Consider the following 19802-nt stretch of genomic DNA (forward strand, 5'->3'; position numbering starts at 1 on the left):
ATCACACCCGTGGAGACACCCTTCCGACTATCAGGTACTATTTAACTCACTAAAACACTAGCAACACAATAGAAAGATAAGGGATTTCCCAGAATTATCCTATTAAATGTGTCTAAAATCCGTCCCAATCGCGTTTTTTTTTCTAGTCCGTCGCTATCAATATCCTCAAACACGAATCTTTCATCCTCACTCAAATTAATGGGGAAATTGTTGTTTTCTCGGTCCGAATAGCACTTTTTGTTGGAAGCTCCCATTTAAAACAATGTGAAGATGTGAGTAGCCATCAACATGTGACGTCATCGTCTGCGTTTTACGGTAGAGGCAGGGCTTTTCAGTTAGCACTGAAAGTTGCAAACTTTATCGTGGATGTTCTCTACTAAATCCTTTCAGCAAAAATATGGCAATATCGCGAAATGATCAAGTATGACACATAGAATGGACCTGCTATCCCCGTTTAAATAAGAACATCTCATTTCAGTAGGCCTTTAACATTGACTGTAAAACAAATTCAGTGCAAAAATTCAGTGTACTAAAATAATACAGTGCATAAAAATTCAGGGTAAAAAAATTCAGCATAAAAACATTGAGTGTAAAAAAAAATATGTGTGTAAAAATTCAGTGTGAAAAAAATGTAGTGTATAAAAATTCACTGTTCACAAAATTCAGTTACATAAATTCAATTAAAAAAAAAAAGCTTTCGTAATGAAGACACAAATGAATCTCCATAGTATTGTCACAAATCTTTTTCTCCGTTTGCGCAACCAGAACCACTTTTGCCTACTGGGTCTTGTAGTTCTTTTCTCTCACATTACAATGTCGGCTTACTGTAACAAAACTACAAAATGGCGGCGCCTGTCCTGACGTTGATTTCGGCTCCCTTATTAGTAAAGATGACTCCCATCTCACAGGATTCCAGAAAAAAATGCCAGCCTCTGCCGTGAATGCTAAGAAACTCACCGTGGTTTTCCACGAGGCTGATAGCCCAGCAGGAACTTTCCAGGTAGAGCTTTGCAAGCAGACACAAAGTAAGGAATGAAGGCTGGCTTCTCCCTCTTGGTTCTGGTCAGCAGCTCCTCCATTTTCTGTCAGAATGAAAACAAATTGAAACTTAGATATAGGGCCAGGTGATATGGAAAAACACATTTTTTTAAATGTTTTTTTTTAAATTAAAGTCTTATTGTCCCGTGCAGAATTATACCGAGTAATTGCATCCCTGCTGTTCACTACTGCAGTATCTTGTCACAGACATTTCCACCATGCTTGATTGAGGCAATAATATATGCTAACAGATGACAACTTTCATTTTGTTCATATAATTGTGTTTATTTATGAGAGGTGCAACGGCATAGGTAACTCACGCTATGGCCCATACCTCGGTTTTAATTATTTTTCTGCACATTTTGTGTGTAAACAGAACAACTTTTTTTGTTTCAAAGTTATTTTGTTTGTCATCACAAACTTCATTCTGTACTAAACTAAGTATCAGTGTTGTAGTGAATACTAGGGGTGTAACGGTACACAAAAATTTTGGTTCGGTACGTACCTCGGGTTCATTTTCGGTACAGTAAGAAAACAAAAATATATAATTTTTTGGTTTTCTTTATTTACCAAATTTGCAAAATCATCCACCAAAAATATTTTTCCAAGTGGAATATTTGATGTGAAGTAATGAAGTAAGGAACCTTGGATGGGTCAATAATTCATAATAACATTGATTTTGATTCAATATAATGTTTTGAGCAATGACAGTTTGAAAGAAAAAAAAAACAGCTTTGTTTTATTAGTCAACATTGCAACTTTTTCTAAATTACATTCAACCTTCAAGCTTTTTTATTTCACTTTTGTCATGTTTTTGTTTATTTTAATAGTATTTTTAGAACGTGCCGTAGGCCTTTAAAACATTAGCTGTGGGCCTCAAATGGCCTCCGGGACACACATTTGACACACCTGCTATAGATAATAAAAAATTAAATCTGATAAATCAATGGATAAAAAGCAAAGCCTGGAGACGCATGAGCATTTATCATTACTCTCTCGCTCTCTGCTCCTTTCTCACGAATGCTGCTGTTGTTTTTAACCCCTTCTTAACCCTGAACCCATCCATCCATCATCTTCCGCTTATCCGAGGTCGGGTCGCGGGGGCAGCAGCCTAAGCAGGGAAGCCCAGACTTCCCTCTCTCCAGCCACTTCGTCTAGCTCTTCCCGGGTGATCCCAAGGCGTTCCCAGGCCAGCCGGGAGACATAGTCTTCCCAACGTGTCCTGGGTCTTCCCCGTGGCCTCCTACCGGCTGGACGTGCCCTAAACACCTCCCTAGGGAGGCGTTCGGGTGGCATCCTGACCAGATGCCCGAACCACCTCATCTGGCTCCTCTCGATGTGAAGGAGCAGCGGCTTTACTTTGAGTTCCTCCCGGATGGCAGAGCTTCTCACCCTATCTCTAAGGGAGAGCCCCAAACTCATTTCGGCCGCTTGTACCCGTGATCTTATCCTTTCGGTCATGACCCAAAGCTCATGACCATAGGTGAGGATGGGAACGTAGATCGACCGATAAATTGAGACAAAGGAACCCTGAACGTACATTGTTAATACACGCAACCCTAACTCAAAATGCCGGACATTTGAGGCATTTAAGAAACTCCGCCCTGACAGCCCCGCAAAAGAGGACATGTCCGGTGAAAAGAGGACGTAAGGTCAGTCTATCCTAGCCCGATCGCTGCTAGCACCGGACATGTCCTCTTTGCTAGCAGCGACCAGACTGACCTTACGTCCTCTTTTCACCGGACATGTCCTACTTTGCGGGGCTGTGCAGAGTTTCTTAAATGCCTCAAATGTCCGGCATTTTGAGTATTGTTTACGTTACTTAATGTGTCCGTCTGGAAACTCGTTCGGTACACTTCCGCACCGAACTGAAACGGCTCAATACAAATACACGTACCATTACACCCTTAGTGAATACTATAAGACTATTATTTACTAAACAACACTTTCAAATGGTCAATTATTTAATTATTTGTATTATTTAATTATTTGTGTACATCAGTGCTTCTCTCACCAGTGGTTTGGCAAACGGCAAACAGTGACCTAGATTGTGGAGTTTTTAAAAATCAAATACTATATCTTATATTTAATGAAAATACATTCAAGTGCAGCCTGAATTTGAGGTACTGTAAAATAACGCGTAGCAACCCATAAAACAGATTATTTCAAGAACAAAATGTTTTCATTCGCAAACTAAAAAAATATTTGAACAAAAAGTACCTGCAGAATTTCTTAGTACATGTTATATCAGAGGAGTTTCATTAGAGCAATCACATAAACAAAATGTCTGAATAAAAAATATCTAAATATAAAAATGTATTTGATTAAATTAGTGGTTGTGTTTATTCTCCCAGTCGGGACTAATACAGTAGTTCAGTCACAAAGACATTCTGTCAGGGGCAGTAGCTCCACAGCCACAGATCCACTATTAACCACTAATATCACAGTCAAAATGAAAGCTTGTTCCCATAGGCACCATAAACTGTTAATAATGGTTAGACAAAAGTGTATATTATATATACTATTATATATATAGTATTTATATAGGTGTGTGTGTGTGATGGATATGTGTGTATTTTGGGCATATGCATGTGTATTTTGGGCATATGCATGTGTGTATGTATGTGATTGTGTGTATATATATATATATATATAAAAATTGTATATATGTATGTGTATATATGTGTGTACATATGTATATATGTAAGTGTGTGTGAATTAAAATATATTATATATAGACAATATATAGCAGCAACCACTGAATTGAATTATATTATATATATTATTGTATTATATATTATATATATATATTGTATATGTATAGGGGTGGGACCTAATAGGTTTACTTCTTCCCACTCCCTTTTGAGCCAATCTTGACATCTACAAAAGATTAGTCACATGTAATGTTTTCAATGTAGGTGTAAAAATAATGTATCTATAGATTTCTTTTGTATTTTATGTCATTCTCTTGTTTTGTTTGCATGGCTCAAAATAAACCATTCATTCATTCATAAGTGCCTGCAAGTCCGCATTCAAGACAGGATTACTAAACACAACCACAAGGTGAACTCAAGCAGTCAGTGAGACTAAAGCGGGGGTGCCAAACGTACGGCCCGTGGGATGGAGCAGGCCCGCCAACAGATTTTATCTGGCCCGTGGGATAAAATGCTAAGTATAAAAATGTACCTGAAATTTTTTAATGAAAGAAACAGCTGATCTAAATGGGTCCACTGGACGTCGCAATAGCAATTCTTTGTATCCTTGTGGGTGATGCTGCATATGTACAAAATAATCCACTTAATGTTAGTACATCATTCAAGGAGAATGATCAAACTAACATAAATAACCTACTGTAATTTGATTTTGATATCATTTTTTTTTTTTATCTTGAGAGATTGAAAATTAACACCAATGACTTGACTGATGAACCTTAATCACATAATTGATTCAGAAAATACAAATAACAACAAAAAAAAGATAGAATACTATTAACCGCAACATGTAAAGTGTAATAAGCCCCGACATTATGATATGTACAATTTCAGAATGTGCTTGTTCTATTTTTAAACAAAGAAAATAATCTGAAGATGTCTTTATTTTTAAGTAATCGTGCCGTGATTTTACCAGTCCAGCCCACTTGGGAGTATATTTTTCTCCATCTAAAATGAGTTTGACACCCCTGGACTAAAGTCTGTCACTAAGGTTGCTGCTCCTTCTAAATGTTATGTTTCAACTTCCATGCTAATGTTGGCCATATTTCTTTATTTTGTTGTTCTGGCGTGCACTTCCGGCTGTGTAAGGGGGAAAAGGTACAACGCAAATTGGACTTCAATTACCTCGTGACGAGCCTGACTTTTGCGACGGTGGACAGGGATGGTCATACGCACTCGCACGGACACAAACACTCTCACATGCAGACACATGGAGGATCACGGCCAATATAGGCAGATTTTTTCATGCAGGATTATACCACGCATTTTTAAAGGCCTACTGAAAGCCACTACTACCCACCACGCAGTCGGATAGTTTATATATCAATGATGAAATATTAACATTGCGACACATGCCAATACGGCCTTTTTAGTTCACTAAATTACAATTTTAAATTTCCCTCGGAGTTTCCTGTTGAAAATGTCGCGGAATGATGACGCGTATGACGACGCATGTTTGTGACGTTATTGGTTGGAGGGGACATATAAGCCCAGCACCACTTGCGGCTAAAAGTCATCTCTTTTCATCGCGCAATTACACAGTATTTTGGACATCTGTGTTGCTGAATCTTTTGCAATTTGTTCAATTAATAATGGAGAAGTCAAAGTAGAAAGATGGAGGTGGGAAGCTTTAGCCTTTAGCCACACAAACACACGGTGTTTCCTTGTTTAAAATTCACGGAGGTGAAGCTTTACTATGGATCAGAGCAGAGCGGTGAAGCGAACATGGTTCCCGACCGCTTGTCAACCGGCAGGTTTCGGTGAGAAAATTGTGGTAAAAAGTCGCCTCTTACCAGAGATCAGCGGAGCTACTGTCCTGCTGCAGCTTCGTGACTTCTCTCAGAGACTAGCGTCAACACACCCGTGGACACACCCCTTTCGACTATTAGGTACTATTTAACTCACTAAAACACCAGCAACACAATAAAAAGATAAGGGAATTCCCAGAATTATACTAGTAAATGTGTCTAATAACATCTGAATCGATCCCAATGGAATCGCATTCTTTTTTCTTTTTTTTCTAGTCCTTCACTCTAAATTTCCTCATCCACGAATCTTCAATCCTCGCTTAAATTAATGGGGAAATTGTCGCTTTCTCAGTCCGAGTAGCTCTTTCTGCTGGAGGCTCACATTATAAACAATGTGAGGATGTGAGGAGCCCTCACACAAGTGACGTCATCATCTGCCACTTCCGGTACAGGCAAGGCTTTTTTATTAGTGACCAAAAGTTGCGAACTTTATCGTCAATGTTCTCTACTAAATCCTTTCAGCAAAAATATGGCAATATCGCGAAATGATCACGTATGACACACAGAATGGAACTGCTATCCCCGTTTAAATAAGAACATTTCATTTCAGTAGGCCTTTAAGTCAGGTAATACTGTATCTGCTAACAGCTGATCACCGTGATCGAACTCAAATTAATCGCAATCAACGATCACGATCATATAATCGCCCAACCCTATTTAGATCTTTGTTTTACTTTCTAGCTTTTTATAAGGAGTATAAACAAGAATTGGAAAGAGAGAAACTTGCATCCTTGGCTCCTCCGTTGCAGTCTTGAAAGTACTTGTGGCCCAGCAGGTCTCGAGCGAAGGCGGCCATTGGCTGGATGAAGCGAGCTGTGATCTCATCCAGGTCTTCAAACTCCTGCACCATGGAGTTATTCATCAATAACATTCTATGGAAGTTTAGTTGTGGCAAAATTATTTGCAAACGTGTATTTCAATGTGTGGGAGTACGAATGTGTGTGTCTATATATCAGTGTGTGTGTGTGTGTGTGTGTGTGTGTGTGTGTGTGTGTGTGTGTAATCAGATCTGCGTGTGTATGTTTTAAGTTTTCTGTCCGTATTTTGATCAGCGTGTGTGTAAAAAAATATCTGTCCCTATTTCAATCGGCTTGCGTGTATGAAAAAAAAAAAAGTGTGTGCACGTATTTAGATCTGCGTGTGTGTAAAATAATATCTGTCCGTCCGTATTTTGATCAGCGTGAGTGTAAAAAAAAATGTGTGCGGGTGTATTTTGATCGGCGTGTGTAAAATAATATCTGTCTGTCTGTATTTTGATGGCGTTTGTGCAAAAAAATGTGTGTGTGTATTTAGGTGTGTGTGTGAAGCAGGAACTCCCTATGGGCTGTCTTTTCACACGTGACTTTTGCAACACTTCTGCCGTGTCTGAAATGTATGTACGATTTCAACGTGAAAACAAATAAACGCGATCATTTTGGCCTCTTTGTCATTACATGATCACTAATTTGAATACAAAAATACTTCTGACCACTAATTTACTGCTAAAACATGAACTTTTATTTACAGAAAGTGATGAAAAGTCTATTGGGCACCATTCAGCAATAAGTTCCTAACTTTTCCTCTTATCTTTATTCCTCAGTGATTTCCTAAGAGGAGTCCATTCAAATTCATGACATGTTCTTAAACGACCAAATTGTTCACATCTGCTGTTCTTAAGTTGCTAAATGCCAAATGGTTAGCGCGTGCGTGTCTATCATAATTTGCATATAAACAATATGCATATGTTAACACCCTTAATTCCATAATTTGCATCGGTAAACGCCCTTAATTCCCCATATAAGGGCAGAATTCCGGCAGAAAAGCCGAACATCAAACACACGGAAAAAACACAAACAGATTACAGAAAAGAAATTCGTATATTATCCCGCGTTGGAAGTACATAAAGTCAAAACATAAGTTTAAGAAAGGGGGGAATGCTGAGGTAGCCTAAAGAATTCAAAAAAATATTCGTCACTTTGGGCTAATAGGTCTACAAGGTCGTGAAATATGCGCTCCCTCCCCAGAGCACGATCTGCGGCATCTTGCAGTAGCAGCAAAAGCATTGCCATTGTGTGAGTTGTGTTTGGGGGAGGGGGCTGTATATTGTAACGTTCCGGAAGGGTTACTGCTGCAAGGGGTTCTGGGTATTTGTTCTGTTCTGTTTATGTTGTGTTACGGTGCGGATGTTCTCCCAAAATATGTTTGTCATTCTTGCTTGGTGTGGGTTCACAGTGGGGCGCATATTGGCAACAGTGGTAAAGTTGTTTATAAGGCCACCCGCAGTGTGACCTGTATGGCTGTTATCAAGTATGCCTTGCATTCACTTATGTGTGAGTAAAAGCCGCATATTTTATGTTACCGGACCAGCACGCTATTTGTATGGAGGAAAAACGGACGTGACGACAGGTTGTAGGGGTTGCTAAAGGCAGTGCCTTTAAGGCACGCCCCCAAAAATGTTGTCCGGGTGGAAATCGGGAGAAATCCCGAAATTGGGGGTTTCCCTGGGAGATTTTCAGGAGGGGTACTGGAATTTGGAGTCTCCCGGGAAAATTGGGAGGGTTGGCAAGTACGGTTTACAGAAACACCATGAAATGGATTACACACACAGAGATTGAGATACACGTTTGCAAATAATTTTGCCACAGTAATACTTCCAAAACATTCAGAAAAATGATGGAATCATGATCGTGAGCAGCATACCTCATTGCTGATCCACAGCGTGTGTCCCAAGCTGAAGGCGTTCTCTTTGCCTTCTTCTCTCACGTCCACGTGCTGGTAGATGCCATCAGCCACCTGGCAGACATCACACGCCATGAGAAGGGTCAATCACAGCTTTTGAGACCACCAGCGGGCGTCTTTCTTACCTTCCACGTGACGGTGAGGTGATTCTCTCCCTTGCTGCTGGGTCTGATGATCAGGTCCCCCTGGTCCAAGGTCTCCATCATCTTCTCAGCCTGGTTGAAGCTGATGTTGTGGAAGTTGGGGTGGGCGATGACACGCTTGATGTACGCTGCAGAGAGTAGGCACAGAGCCGCGTCAGCAAAAAATAAAAAATAAACAAAAAAGGACGTGTTTCTGCGGTACTGACGTGTCCGCTGCTGCTTCTTCTTCAGCTCCTCCTCCTGTTTGTGGTCTTCGGACTCGGCGTCAAAGTCGTAGTATGTGTCTTTGGGCAGTTTCCACTCGTTGGCCTTGTCCGACAGGTCCGAGGTGCGACACGTGAGGTCCACGCTGAACTTCTCGATATCGATCTTCATGATGCGGCAGTGAACCGTCATGCCCACCTGAGGGAAGAGACGTGGTGAAGCTGAGCAGGAAGAGCGACAATGCAGGCAGACAGCAAAGAGGAAAACACCTCACCTTCACCCTCTCCTCAGGATGTTTCACCACTTTGTCACTCAGGAACTTAGTGGGAATGAAACCCTGCACGCCGTTGTCCAACCTACTCCGCACGCCGATGGCCTGGCCGGGACAGGAGCCGCTGTCAAAGTGGTTCCACACCTACAGGACGCAAAGACGGGAGGAGACGTCAGACCGCTGGTGACGTCATAAAAACAGGTGAGACGGGAAAGAGGCCGCCTGGTACCTCGCTGAGCTCGGGGAAATTGTCCTGCTGGCAGAAGGGACATTGCCACAGGCCCGTAGTGTCGTTACGGATGGCCTGGTCGTAGCTCTCCCCCTGGGGGCGGCGGTGAGCGATGCCGGTCACCACGCTGGTGATCAGCTTGCCTGGACGTGGAAGAAGGGAAAAAACATGACGTCACGTGACCATACGCGACGTCTTGCAACATTACGTGACACCGTCTGACGTCATGTAGAATGATGACGTCACATGACATCAGGTGAGATCAGGTGTTGTCAAGTGACATCACATGATGCCCCATGTGATGTCATTTAATGTCACGTGACGCCACTTAGTGTCATATGATGACATTACGTGGTGTCGTATGGTGACATTATGTGGTGTCGTATGGTTACATTACGTGGTGTCGTATGACGCCGCCACCTGGTGTCATACGATGACGCCGTGTTGTGTAATATGATAACGCCACATGGTGTAATATGACGACACAGCGTGGTGTCATATGATGACGCCGCGTGGTGTCATATGATGACGCCGCGTGGTGTCATATGATGACGCCGCGTTGTGTCATATGAGGACGCCGCGTGGTGTCATATGAGGACGCCGCGTGGTGTCATATGATGACGCCGTGTTGTGTAATATGATGACGCCGCGTGGTGTCGTATGATGACGCAGCGTGGTGTCGTATGATGACGCAGCGTGGTGTCGTATGATGACGCAGCGTGGTGTCGTATGACGACGCCGCATGGTGTCCTATTACGACGCCGCGTGGTGTCCTATGACGACGCCACGTGGTGTCCTATGATGACGCCACATGGTGTCCTATGATGACGCCACATGGTGTCCTATGATGACCCCACATGGTGTCATATAACGACATTACATGGTGTCGTAAAATGACGCCACTTGGTGTCGTACGATGACGCCACTAGGTGTCGTACGATGACGCCACGTGCTGCCGTATGACGACGTCACACGGTGTCATGACGACGCCACACGGTGTCGTATGACGACGCCACACGGTGTCGTAGGATGACGCCACACGGTGTCGTATGACGACGTCACATGGTGTCGTAGGATGACGCCACGTTGTCGTATGATGACGCCACACGGTGTCATATGACGACGCCACACGGTGTCATATGATGACGCCACATGGTGTCGTATGACGACGTCACATGGTGTCGTAGGATGACGCCACACGGTGTCGTATGATGACGCCACACGGTGTCATATGATGACACCACATTGTGTCATGACGACGCCACACGGTGTCATATGACGACGCCACACGGTGTCATATGACGACGCCACATGGTGTCGTAGGACGACGTCACATGGTGTCGTATGATGACACCACATGGTGTCATATGATGACACCACAAGGTGTCATATGATGACATCACATGGTGTTGTATAATGACATTAAGTGGTGTCGTAAGATGACGCCACTTGGTGTCGTACGATGACGCCACGTGGTCTCGTAAGATGACGCCACTTGGTGTCGTAAGATGACGCCACGTGGTGTCGTAAGATGACGCCACTTGGTGTCGTAAGATGACGCCACGTGGTGTCGTAAGATGACGCCACGTGGTGTCATGACGACGCCACATGGTGTCGTATGACGACGCCACATGGTGTCGTATGACGACGCCACATGGTGTCGTATGATGACGCCACATGGTGTCGTATGATGACGTCACATGGTGTCGTATGATGACGCCACATGGTGTCGTATGATGACGCAACATGGTGTCGTATGATGACACCACATGGTGTCATATGATGACACCACATGGTGTCATATGATGACACCACATGGTGTCATATGATGACACCACAAGGTGTCATATGATGACACCACAAGGTGTCATATGATGACACCACAAGGTGTCATATGATGACACCACAAGGTGTCATATGATGACACCACAAGGTGTCATATGATGACATCACATGGTGTCATATGATGACACCACATGGTGTCATATGATGACACCACAAGGTGTCATATGATGACACCACAAGGTGTCATATGATGACACCACAAGGTGTCATATGATGACATCACATGGTGTCGTATGATGACACCACATGGTGTCATATGATGACACCACATGGTGTCATATGATGACACCACATGGTGTCATATGATGACACCACAAGGTGTCATATGATGACACCACAAGGTGTCATATTATGACACCACATGGTGTCATATGATGACATAAGGTAACCTCAAATGACGACATGTCACATCACGTCAAAACACGCACACTTGGTGTCATAAGACATTACGCGACGTCATGTGCTACCACATGTTATCATTTGATGACATTACGTGACATCACATGATGACATGTAACATCACGTCAGACCACATGAAGTCAGGTGACATCAGGTGAAGCATTGTGACATTATGTCACATCAGCAGACATCAAATGACATTACGTGATATCATATGAAATTACGTGACATCACCTGCTGCCATATAACATTACGGGACTTCATTTGGCACCGCGGGACATCACATGACATGTGACGACAATACAGGACGTCACATTTAGCCACATGACATGTCACATCATGTGAGGGCATATGCCATGACATCACATGAGACAAAGTGACATCGGAAAAATGTCACATGACGCAAAAAGTATCTATTTGACACTTTGACTGCAGGTACAGATTTTAATATGGCTGTGAGGCATCTTACCGATATAGAAGGTCTCTGGAGTCTCTTTGGTGAGCAGGTTGAAGACCTCCTCAGTGTTGGGGACCCTGTAGGGGACTCTCAGGTCTTTGTACCTGCAGCTTAGCTCAGCTCTGATGTCATAGAGCGTGATGCCCTTGTTGCCGTAGCCCTATAGACAAGACAACTGTGAGAGTACGACCCACAATGCCTCTGGGCCAGGATGAGAACATCCCGCTGACCTGTCTCTCCAGCTCCTCCGCAAAGGCGTCCAGGTCCAGATCTTTGAGGCGCTCGGGGTTCTCCAAGATCTCCTCCAGGGCGCCGGACGGGTTGGCATCCTCGGCGGACTCGTCGTACTCCAGCGCGTCCACGGCCATCTTGCGAGCCCAGTCGTACGTCTCGGGGTGCACGCGAGAGCCGTCCAGAACCTCAATGTAGGAGTCGGTGCTGGAGTGAAAGCATCAACGAAGGCGGTGAGAACCAGCCGAGAGACACAAAGATCTCAAGGGAGCTAAGAGGACATGCAGACCTGTCTCCAAGCGACGCCGTGTCAATCTTGATGAAACCAGCACAGTTGATAAACACTTTGGGGCCCATGTGGCACATGGTGACCAGCTGCGTTCTGTTCTCCAGACGGGTGTTGTTCTGCTTCAGAATCTGCACAGAAGAGACAACCTGTTAGGCCTGAGAGCACCATGTGACATCACCAACACGTGGAAACCGACCTTTAGCAGGTGCGAGCCCTTCCTCGGTCCCAGGCCACAAACATACTGGACCAGACTCTGGGTGTGGGGGTGGGCGATGGCTCGGTTCACATCCACGCCCACCTCGTTGACCCGATTGATAAATTCACAGTAAAGAGCGGAGAGTAGATCCTCCTTCACCACGTGTTCCTGACAAAAAAGCAGACATTCGACTCTTGCGGTCAGGGTCTTGTTGGACCTTGCGGACAGAAAACTGGACCACACCTGTTTGTACCGCAAACAAAACCTGGTCTACACGCCCTCAATCAGACATGTGATTTGACCACAATAGAAAAAACTGAAAACATTTCCAGGGGTCTGGGGGGACAGCCAGGTCCAGGGCGGTTCCCTAGTGGGGGCACAAGGGAGGCAACGCTCCTGGTTTTTCACCAATTTAACATGCTAAAACTAACAAAGACAGCACCATTTGAAGAAAATATTTGAGTGTTTAAAGACATGAAAACATCATTAATAGAACCTACATACCCCAATTATCCTAATGAATCACTGTATATGGTTCAGTCCCAACAGTATTTAGTCACTAATATTTACATCTTGTGTTCATGTCACATCCACAGGTGTCACATTGATCAGTGTTATTATCTACAGTTTATTTACAGTACTACCACATTACTTCAGTTCACACATTTACTTGCTCGGGGAGCCCTAACAAGAGCTTTCCTTGCAAATCTCTGAGCAGCCTGCATTTTTCTTTTGGTCTCTGCTTTTGTAGCTTCTTTGTTTGGATTTCACTGACAACTTCTCCCTCTAGTATTATATGCAAATTTATTTCAAATAAATTGTTAACTGGAATCAATAATCCGACTCTTTGAATTTCTGTAATTTCATAAAATATTTTCACGTGGCTTTTTGTTTTTAGAAAAAAAGATTTATATATTTCGCAAAGCAATAATTGGTTAATATTTAAAACAAACATGCGTATTTCGCAAGTAAATATTTTTTAGCTTACCTCATTATTAACTAACCTGTCTGCAACTGAAGTGGGTTGTTTGGGTGGATCTTTCCTCTCGATGTCTACGGCAGTTGTCGATGTAAACAAAGGATGAAGTCCGTTATGTTTGCTCACTTTCGGTTGCCATCCAAAAGTACCACCTAGTGAAAAGTTTGTGTTCCTTGCTTCAAGTTGTTTCATATGTTTTTGGCGTTTCGCATGTACTTCCAAAGCCTTGAAACCTTGTGATCCATAGTCAATATTATCGGCGGCATAGCTCGGTCGGTAGAGTGGCTGTGCCAGCAACTTGAGGGTCGCGGGTTCGATTCCCGCTTGTGCCATCCTAGTTACTGCCGTTGTGTCCTTGGGCAAGACACTTTACCCACCTGCTCCCAGTGCCACCCACACTGGTTTAAATGTAACTTAGATATTGGGTGTCACTATGTAAAGCGCTTTGAGTCACTGGAGAAAAAAAGCGCTGTATAAATATAATTCACTTCACTTCACATCATGACACCACGTGCACAAAACTTTTCCGGGACGATCGATTTTCCGAATAAAATCGCAGAACAAAGTCATGACTTCCTTCTTCCCAACGGTATCAGTGATTTTTCTTTCCATCCAGTCCCATCGAAACTTATTTTTGACATGTTTATCAATTTATTTTACTCGTGAAGCGTCCTTTTTCTCGAGAACCGACATCGTGTACATTTGGAAAATGGCGGTATAACGTCATCATTCATAACAGATGTCCTGATTGGTCACAAGGAACATATCGACCAATCAACTACGGCGTAATAATATATTACGCCTTTTCCCCCCCCGAGATTAAAAAAGACGGAATTCCGACTTTAGACTAAAAAAATCACATGCCTGCTCAATGTCTCACCTGCAGGGGGTGCAGTTTGAGGCAGATGATGTCCTCGTCTGAGCTGCAGACCTGAGCGTACTCCACCAGAGGATCTTGGATCTTCCTGGCGATGGACACCGCTTGCCGCAGCAAGGGGGGGTAGTCCCTGTAATCAGTCTGTGCAGAGAGACGGCAGCGCGTAAGGAAGTGAGTCCACTCATATTGGATTCAGTTTGGTTGCGTGACGCCATGTCAGGAACGCACCTCAGACTTCTTGCTGTTCATGTAGAGTGTGGCCAGCTCATTGTCCACCAGTTCCACGCCAACAGCGGGCAAGGAGGACTCCTGCTCCAGCTCGACAATAGTTCTCTTGATGTCCTCCATGATCATCTGGGCATCTCTGCACACACACACACACACATAAGCTAAGGCAGTGGTTCTCAAAATTTTTTTGTCATCCCCCACTTTGGACAAGGGTGAGTTTTCAAGCCCCACCTGCCACCATCACCCCAACAGAACGCTAATGCCAAGCTTAACATTTTCAAATGTATTGAACATCAAGTAACATTCAAGTTGTAAACATTCAAACTCAGTAACATAAAAAAACATCAAGTTCAATAATAAATAAAATAACTGTACAGCTGTGTTATAACTTGCATCAAGTTCAATAATAAATAAAATAACTGTACAGCTGTGGTATAACTTGCATCAAGTTCAATAATAAATAAAATAGCTGTACAGCTGTGGTATAACTTGCATCAAGTTCAATAATAAATAACTATGCCAGTTTTCTTTGAAAGAAATCAAGTGGCTTATTGACGTGATTGGGGTGTGTGGTCTCGAGGTGTCTCTTTATTTTGTTGGGTCTCATGCTGTCTGCTGCTAGCGGTTTTGGACACAGAACGCACGGGGGTCTCTCCTCTGCCCCCTCCACCATTGCCGTGAATCCAACAGCAAGATACCCTTCATCATATTTTCTTTTCGGTTAGCTTTTTGGTTGATTAAGCCCGTCAGATTTTGTTTCTCTGCAGACGCTGGCTCTGGCTCGACGACCTTTGAGGTGCGAGTCACAAATGTATCCATTTTGTGTAATTGTGGTCCACACATTAGCCTGCTACCCATTCGCGTGAAAGATTGCTCCGCTTAGCCCCGCCCCCATTAGTTACTGTTGCTATGTCTGTCAAACTTTCGCTCCTACCTAGAAATTTAAAGCCTAGAAGAAAAAGAAGTAATTTACATTTATTTATATCACGGATTTCACAGACAGAATCACAAAGTGATTTACAGTGTGTATAGAAAATGAAAGCATAGTAAAAAAAAAAAAAAATCTAAGAATATAATAAAATAAAAAACATTTTAAGTGAAATTTCCTCCCGTTCCTCACGCTCCAACTGTCATGTCTCTATTCCCCACCAGTGGGGCCCGCCCCACACTTTGAGAAACGCTGCGCTAAGGTGTTCAGGTGCACGCTAAAGCAACATTTTTAACCGTATAATTAAGACATCTTTCCAAGTGCGGTCCGATGAAACCAAGACACAGTCTCACCTGCTTTCCCCCGCTACGGCGACCACGTGAGGCTTCTTGCGGGACAAAAACGTCTTGAGATCTTCAAGGTCATTGGCCTGAGGAACGACACAAATGAGCGAGTGAATCCTCTCAAAAATCCCTTGCCCTGCGTGACGCCATGTCCACTTGCTCCGCCTGTCACACCTTCCTCTCGCGCTCGTCTTCCCTGAAGGCGTTCCTCCTCTTCAAGAAGTAGGGCAAGCGCAGGAAGTCCACCACCTCGCCTTCGCCGTTGATCAGCGCACAGAAGACGGGTGTGTCTCTGTCATGCGGAAAAACATGTACAGCTTTGGGGGTGGCGCTAGGGATGGGTACCATTCACATTTGAACCGATACAGTACCGATTCCCAACAACAATACTCGACAGTATCAATTTTCTTTTTTTTGTGCATTACTAAATATTAACTGTTTTTGAATGAGCTCATTATAATTACTGCTGTCACATTCCTGAGTATCATTTGCAGGTTTGACATTAAGTTGCGGTTGCAAGTCCAAGACGTTAGATGCCACTTGTCTATACTTGATGGTGTGTAAGCATGTCATTTCAGTCGTTGCTTAATCTAGTCTTTTGTGGTGCCCTAAAAGTGTTAATACTGTAAGTAAAGTACTTATTACTGTTTGCCTGTAACATGCATCTTAGTTGAAGTTTTCATTACCAAACATGGAGGTGTTGAGATCGCCGTGTAAAATTGGGGTGGCGCTAGGCATGGGTACCATTTTCACATTTCAACCGATACAGTACCGATTTCCAATACCGGTACTCGAAGGTATCAAGTTTTGGTATTTTTGTGCGTTACTAAATATTAACTGTTTTTGATAATACAAAGTAATTCGTCATTGCAACATTTAAAAATGAGCTCATTATGATTACTGCTGTCACATTCCTGAGTATCATTTGCAGGTTTGACATTAAATTGCGGTTGCAAGTCCAAGACGTTAGATGCCTGTTGTACCGTATATACTTCATGGTGTGTTGGCAAGTCATTTCAGTTGTTGCTAATTCTAGTCTTTAGTGGTGCCCTAAAAGTGTTCATACTGTAAGTAAGGTACTTATTACGCGCCAGCTGTTTGATTGTAACAGGCATCTTAGTTGAAGTTTTCATTACCAGGTGTTGAAACCGCCATGTAAAATTGCTAATGCTAATCAGTAGCATTTTAATAGCAAAACCAATGTATATTAGCATCAAGCTAGCGCATTTGTGTAAGATTGGAGCCTTACTTAACTTAAGTTGGGGTGTTTTTTTGTCCCTTTGTTGGCATTGAAAATTGCAATATTACCTTTACAGTTATGTTAAAAATTATTCAACCCCCACACAATTTTGGTGTTTTAGCAAGTTGGACATTTATTCCGTCTTTTGTTTATAGTCATATCAAATAAAGATGTGTCAAATAGACAAATGCAACTTAAATTGTAACACTGTATTTTACAAAATACCAAAAAAGGACATTTTTCTTAATATCTCATTGACAAAATGATTCAACCCCCTAGTTCCATGCATCTTTAGCACTTAGTAGAACACCCTTTGGCAGTAATGACATCCTTCAAAGGTGATACATAAGCGGACACAAGCTTCTTGCAACCATCTACAGGTATTTCAGCCCATTCCTCTTGGGCAAAGGCCTCCAGTTTATTCATATTCTTGGACTTGGGTGCTGCAACTGCCTTCTTCAAGTCCCACCACAGCTTTTCTAGAGGATTTAGGTCTGGCGACTGTGAAGGCCACTCCAGAGTCTTCCAGCCCTTCTTCTGCAACCACTCTGATGTTGATTTGGAGGTATGCTTGGGATCGTTGTCCTGTTGGAAGGTCCAACGTCTCCCAAGCCTCAGCTTCGTCACTGACTTCATGACATTTGCAGCTAATATATCCTGCTAGGAAATAGAATTCATAATGCCTTGAAGGCGCTGGAGATTCCCGGTACCTGAGGCAGAGAAACAGCCCCAGAGCATTATTGACCCCCCACCATGCTTAACAGTAGGCGAGGTGTTCTTCTCTTTGTAAGCTTCATTTTTTCTCCTCCAGACATAACGTTGATTCATAGGCCCAAAGAGTTCAAGTTTTGTCTCATCACTCCATAGAACAGTTTCCCAAAACCTTTGGGGTTTGTCCAGATGATTTTTGGAATACTGGAGTCTATTTTTCTTGTGCCTGGTAGTCAGAAGTGGGGTGCGCTTGGGAGTCCTGGCATGGAGGCCTTCATCTCGTAGTGCACGCCTTATTGTCTGGGATGAAACCTGCGTTCCCCCCTCTGCAATGTCCTGTTCTAGTCCCTCAGCTGTTACCCAAGGGTTTTTCACCACTGCACGCTTCAAATACCGGACAGCAGTTGCACACAGCATCCTCTTTTTACCACGCCCAGGTAGTGTTTCCACTGTGCCTTTAGCTTTAAACTTGCAAATTATGCTCCCAACTGTGTCTCTTGGAATGTGTAATGTCTTTGCTATTTTCTTATATCCGTTTCCTTTTTTATGAAGAGAAATGACCTCCTCTCTTGACTTCTTTGACCACTCCCTGGACTTCACCATGTTGCAAATACACCATTGACCATCTACAAGAAGCTGAGCGTCACAGTCTTTTTCAATCAGTTTAATTGTTGCTGGTTATGGTTCTAATCACATCTACAGGTGTTTTCATCACCTGATTGAAAAGACCTTATTCAAATTCTGTTCTTAAGAGTAATGATCTTCAAGGGGTTGAGTAATCTTGTTAATGAGGTATTAAGAGAAATGACACTGTTTGGTATGTTACAAAATATAATGTCATTTAAGTTGCATTTGTCTATTTAATGCATCTTTATTTGATATGACTATAAACAAAATACAGAATAAATGTCCAACTTGCTAAAACACCAAAATTGTGTGGGGGTTGAATAATTTTGATCACAACTGTAGGTAGTTTGGCTGAGTCCTCTCTAAGTGCTGATTAGGGTTGTACGGTTTACCGGTATAAGTACCGCAATACTAATGAATCATATTAATATCGCGTATCGTAGTATCCCTGCGGGACGAGGAATAGCTAAACATGCTTCACTACACACTGTAGCTCACCGGCGTCACAATGTGAACAAATACATTTGGTGGATATACACCTAACGACTGCCGACTACAGAAAGACGTTTTTTTATGGCCACTTCTTGTTTTTTGGATTGTGTGTGTGTTACCTGCTGGGTGCATATGCCACGCCAAGCACACGAATGCCTTTGCCCTGACTCTCATCCATCAGGTCATCATCTTCCTCCAGCTGCTGGTCTGGTCTGTAAGGAGCCACCTTCAACCAGTTGTACAGTCGCCGACAGCACGACTGACGGAAACACAAGTTTTTATGAGTTCACAAGACGAACAAGCATATTAATGTGTTTGTTTTAGACATAGTTAGCCTGTAAATTGTTGCATTAAGGAGGTTCTTGTACCCGTATGATGCTCTCTTTGGCCTCAGCGATGAGTTTGCTCTTGAGCTCCTTGGCCATCTGAGGGTAGAGGAACTGGTTGAGCGCTCGCTCAATGGCCAACGTGCGCTGCCTGTTCCACTCCTGCACTTGGTGGCTGAACTCGTCCCGGTAGTAGAACTGCTTGATCTCGTCAAAGTAAGTCTGGTCCCCCGCGTACCTGAGAGAAGGCGGAAGAGGGAGAGCGTCCATTCCAAGGATCTTTCCAAAGAGCAGAAGGGACGTTTGTCTCACCCTTTGACTCCAATGAGGTCGATGCAGATGTCGATAGACAGCAGGCCCTCGTCCTCGGCCAGACACATCTTTAAGAACTGATCTCCGTTCAGCTCTTTCACAGCCTTGTTCTTCAGGTACTTGAAGGAGTAGGCAAAGTGGGCCTCGTCTATTTCCTGCAGGAGTCCAGCAAACAAACATAGTTTCAAGACATCCTTGT

General features: G+C 43.2%; 1 protein-coding gene across 1 annotated transcript in view; it reads right to left on the reverse strand.

The window, feature by feature from the left end:
* Positions 1-19802, reverse strand: part of supt6h (SPT6 homolog, histone chaperone and transcription elongation factor) — a 56054-nt gene that overhangs the window by 6418 nt on the left and 29834 nt on the right. The window contains exons 15-32 of the mRNA XM_061899113.1: positions 19604-19758; positions 19334-19529; positions 19085-19224; positions 16070-16187; positions 15905-15981; positions 14624-14759; positions 14399-14536; positions 12540-12707; positions 12344-12471; positions 12054-12261; positions 11836-11983; positions 9123-9265; positions 8897-9037; positions 8625-8820; positions 8401-8546; positions 8237-8329; positions 6285-6398; positions 958-1082 (exon numbers count right to left, since the gene is read on the reverse strand). Of these exons, the coding sequence (XP_061755097.1) occupies positions 958-1082; positions 6285-6398; positions 8237-8329; positions 8401-8546; positions 8625-8820; positions 8897-9037; positions 9123-9265; positions 11836-11983; positions 12054-12261; positions 12344-12471; positions 12540-12707; positions 14399-14536; positions 14624-14759; positions 15905-15981; positions 16070-16187; positions 19085-19224; positions 19334-19529; positions 19604-19758 (2570 nt within the window). The remainder of the gene's footprint in view (positions 1-957; positions 1083-6284; positions 6399-8236; positions 8330-8400; positions 8547-8624; positions 8821-8896; positions 9038-9122; positions 9266-11835; positions 11984-12053; positions 12262-12343; positions 12472-12539; positions 12708-14398; positions 14537-14623; positions 14760-15904; positions 15982-16069; positions 16188-19084; positions 19225-19333; positions 19530-19603; positions 19759-19802) is intronic.

This window comes from Nerophis ophidion, linkage group LG04 (assembly GCF_033978795.1).
Source record: "Nerophis ophidion isolate RoL-2023_Sa linkage group LG04, RoL_Noph_v1.0, whole genome shotgun sequence".
Taxonomy (NCBI): Eukaryota; Metazoa; Chordata; class Actinopteri; order Syngnathiformes; family Syngnathidae; genus Nerophis; species Nerophis ophidion.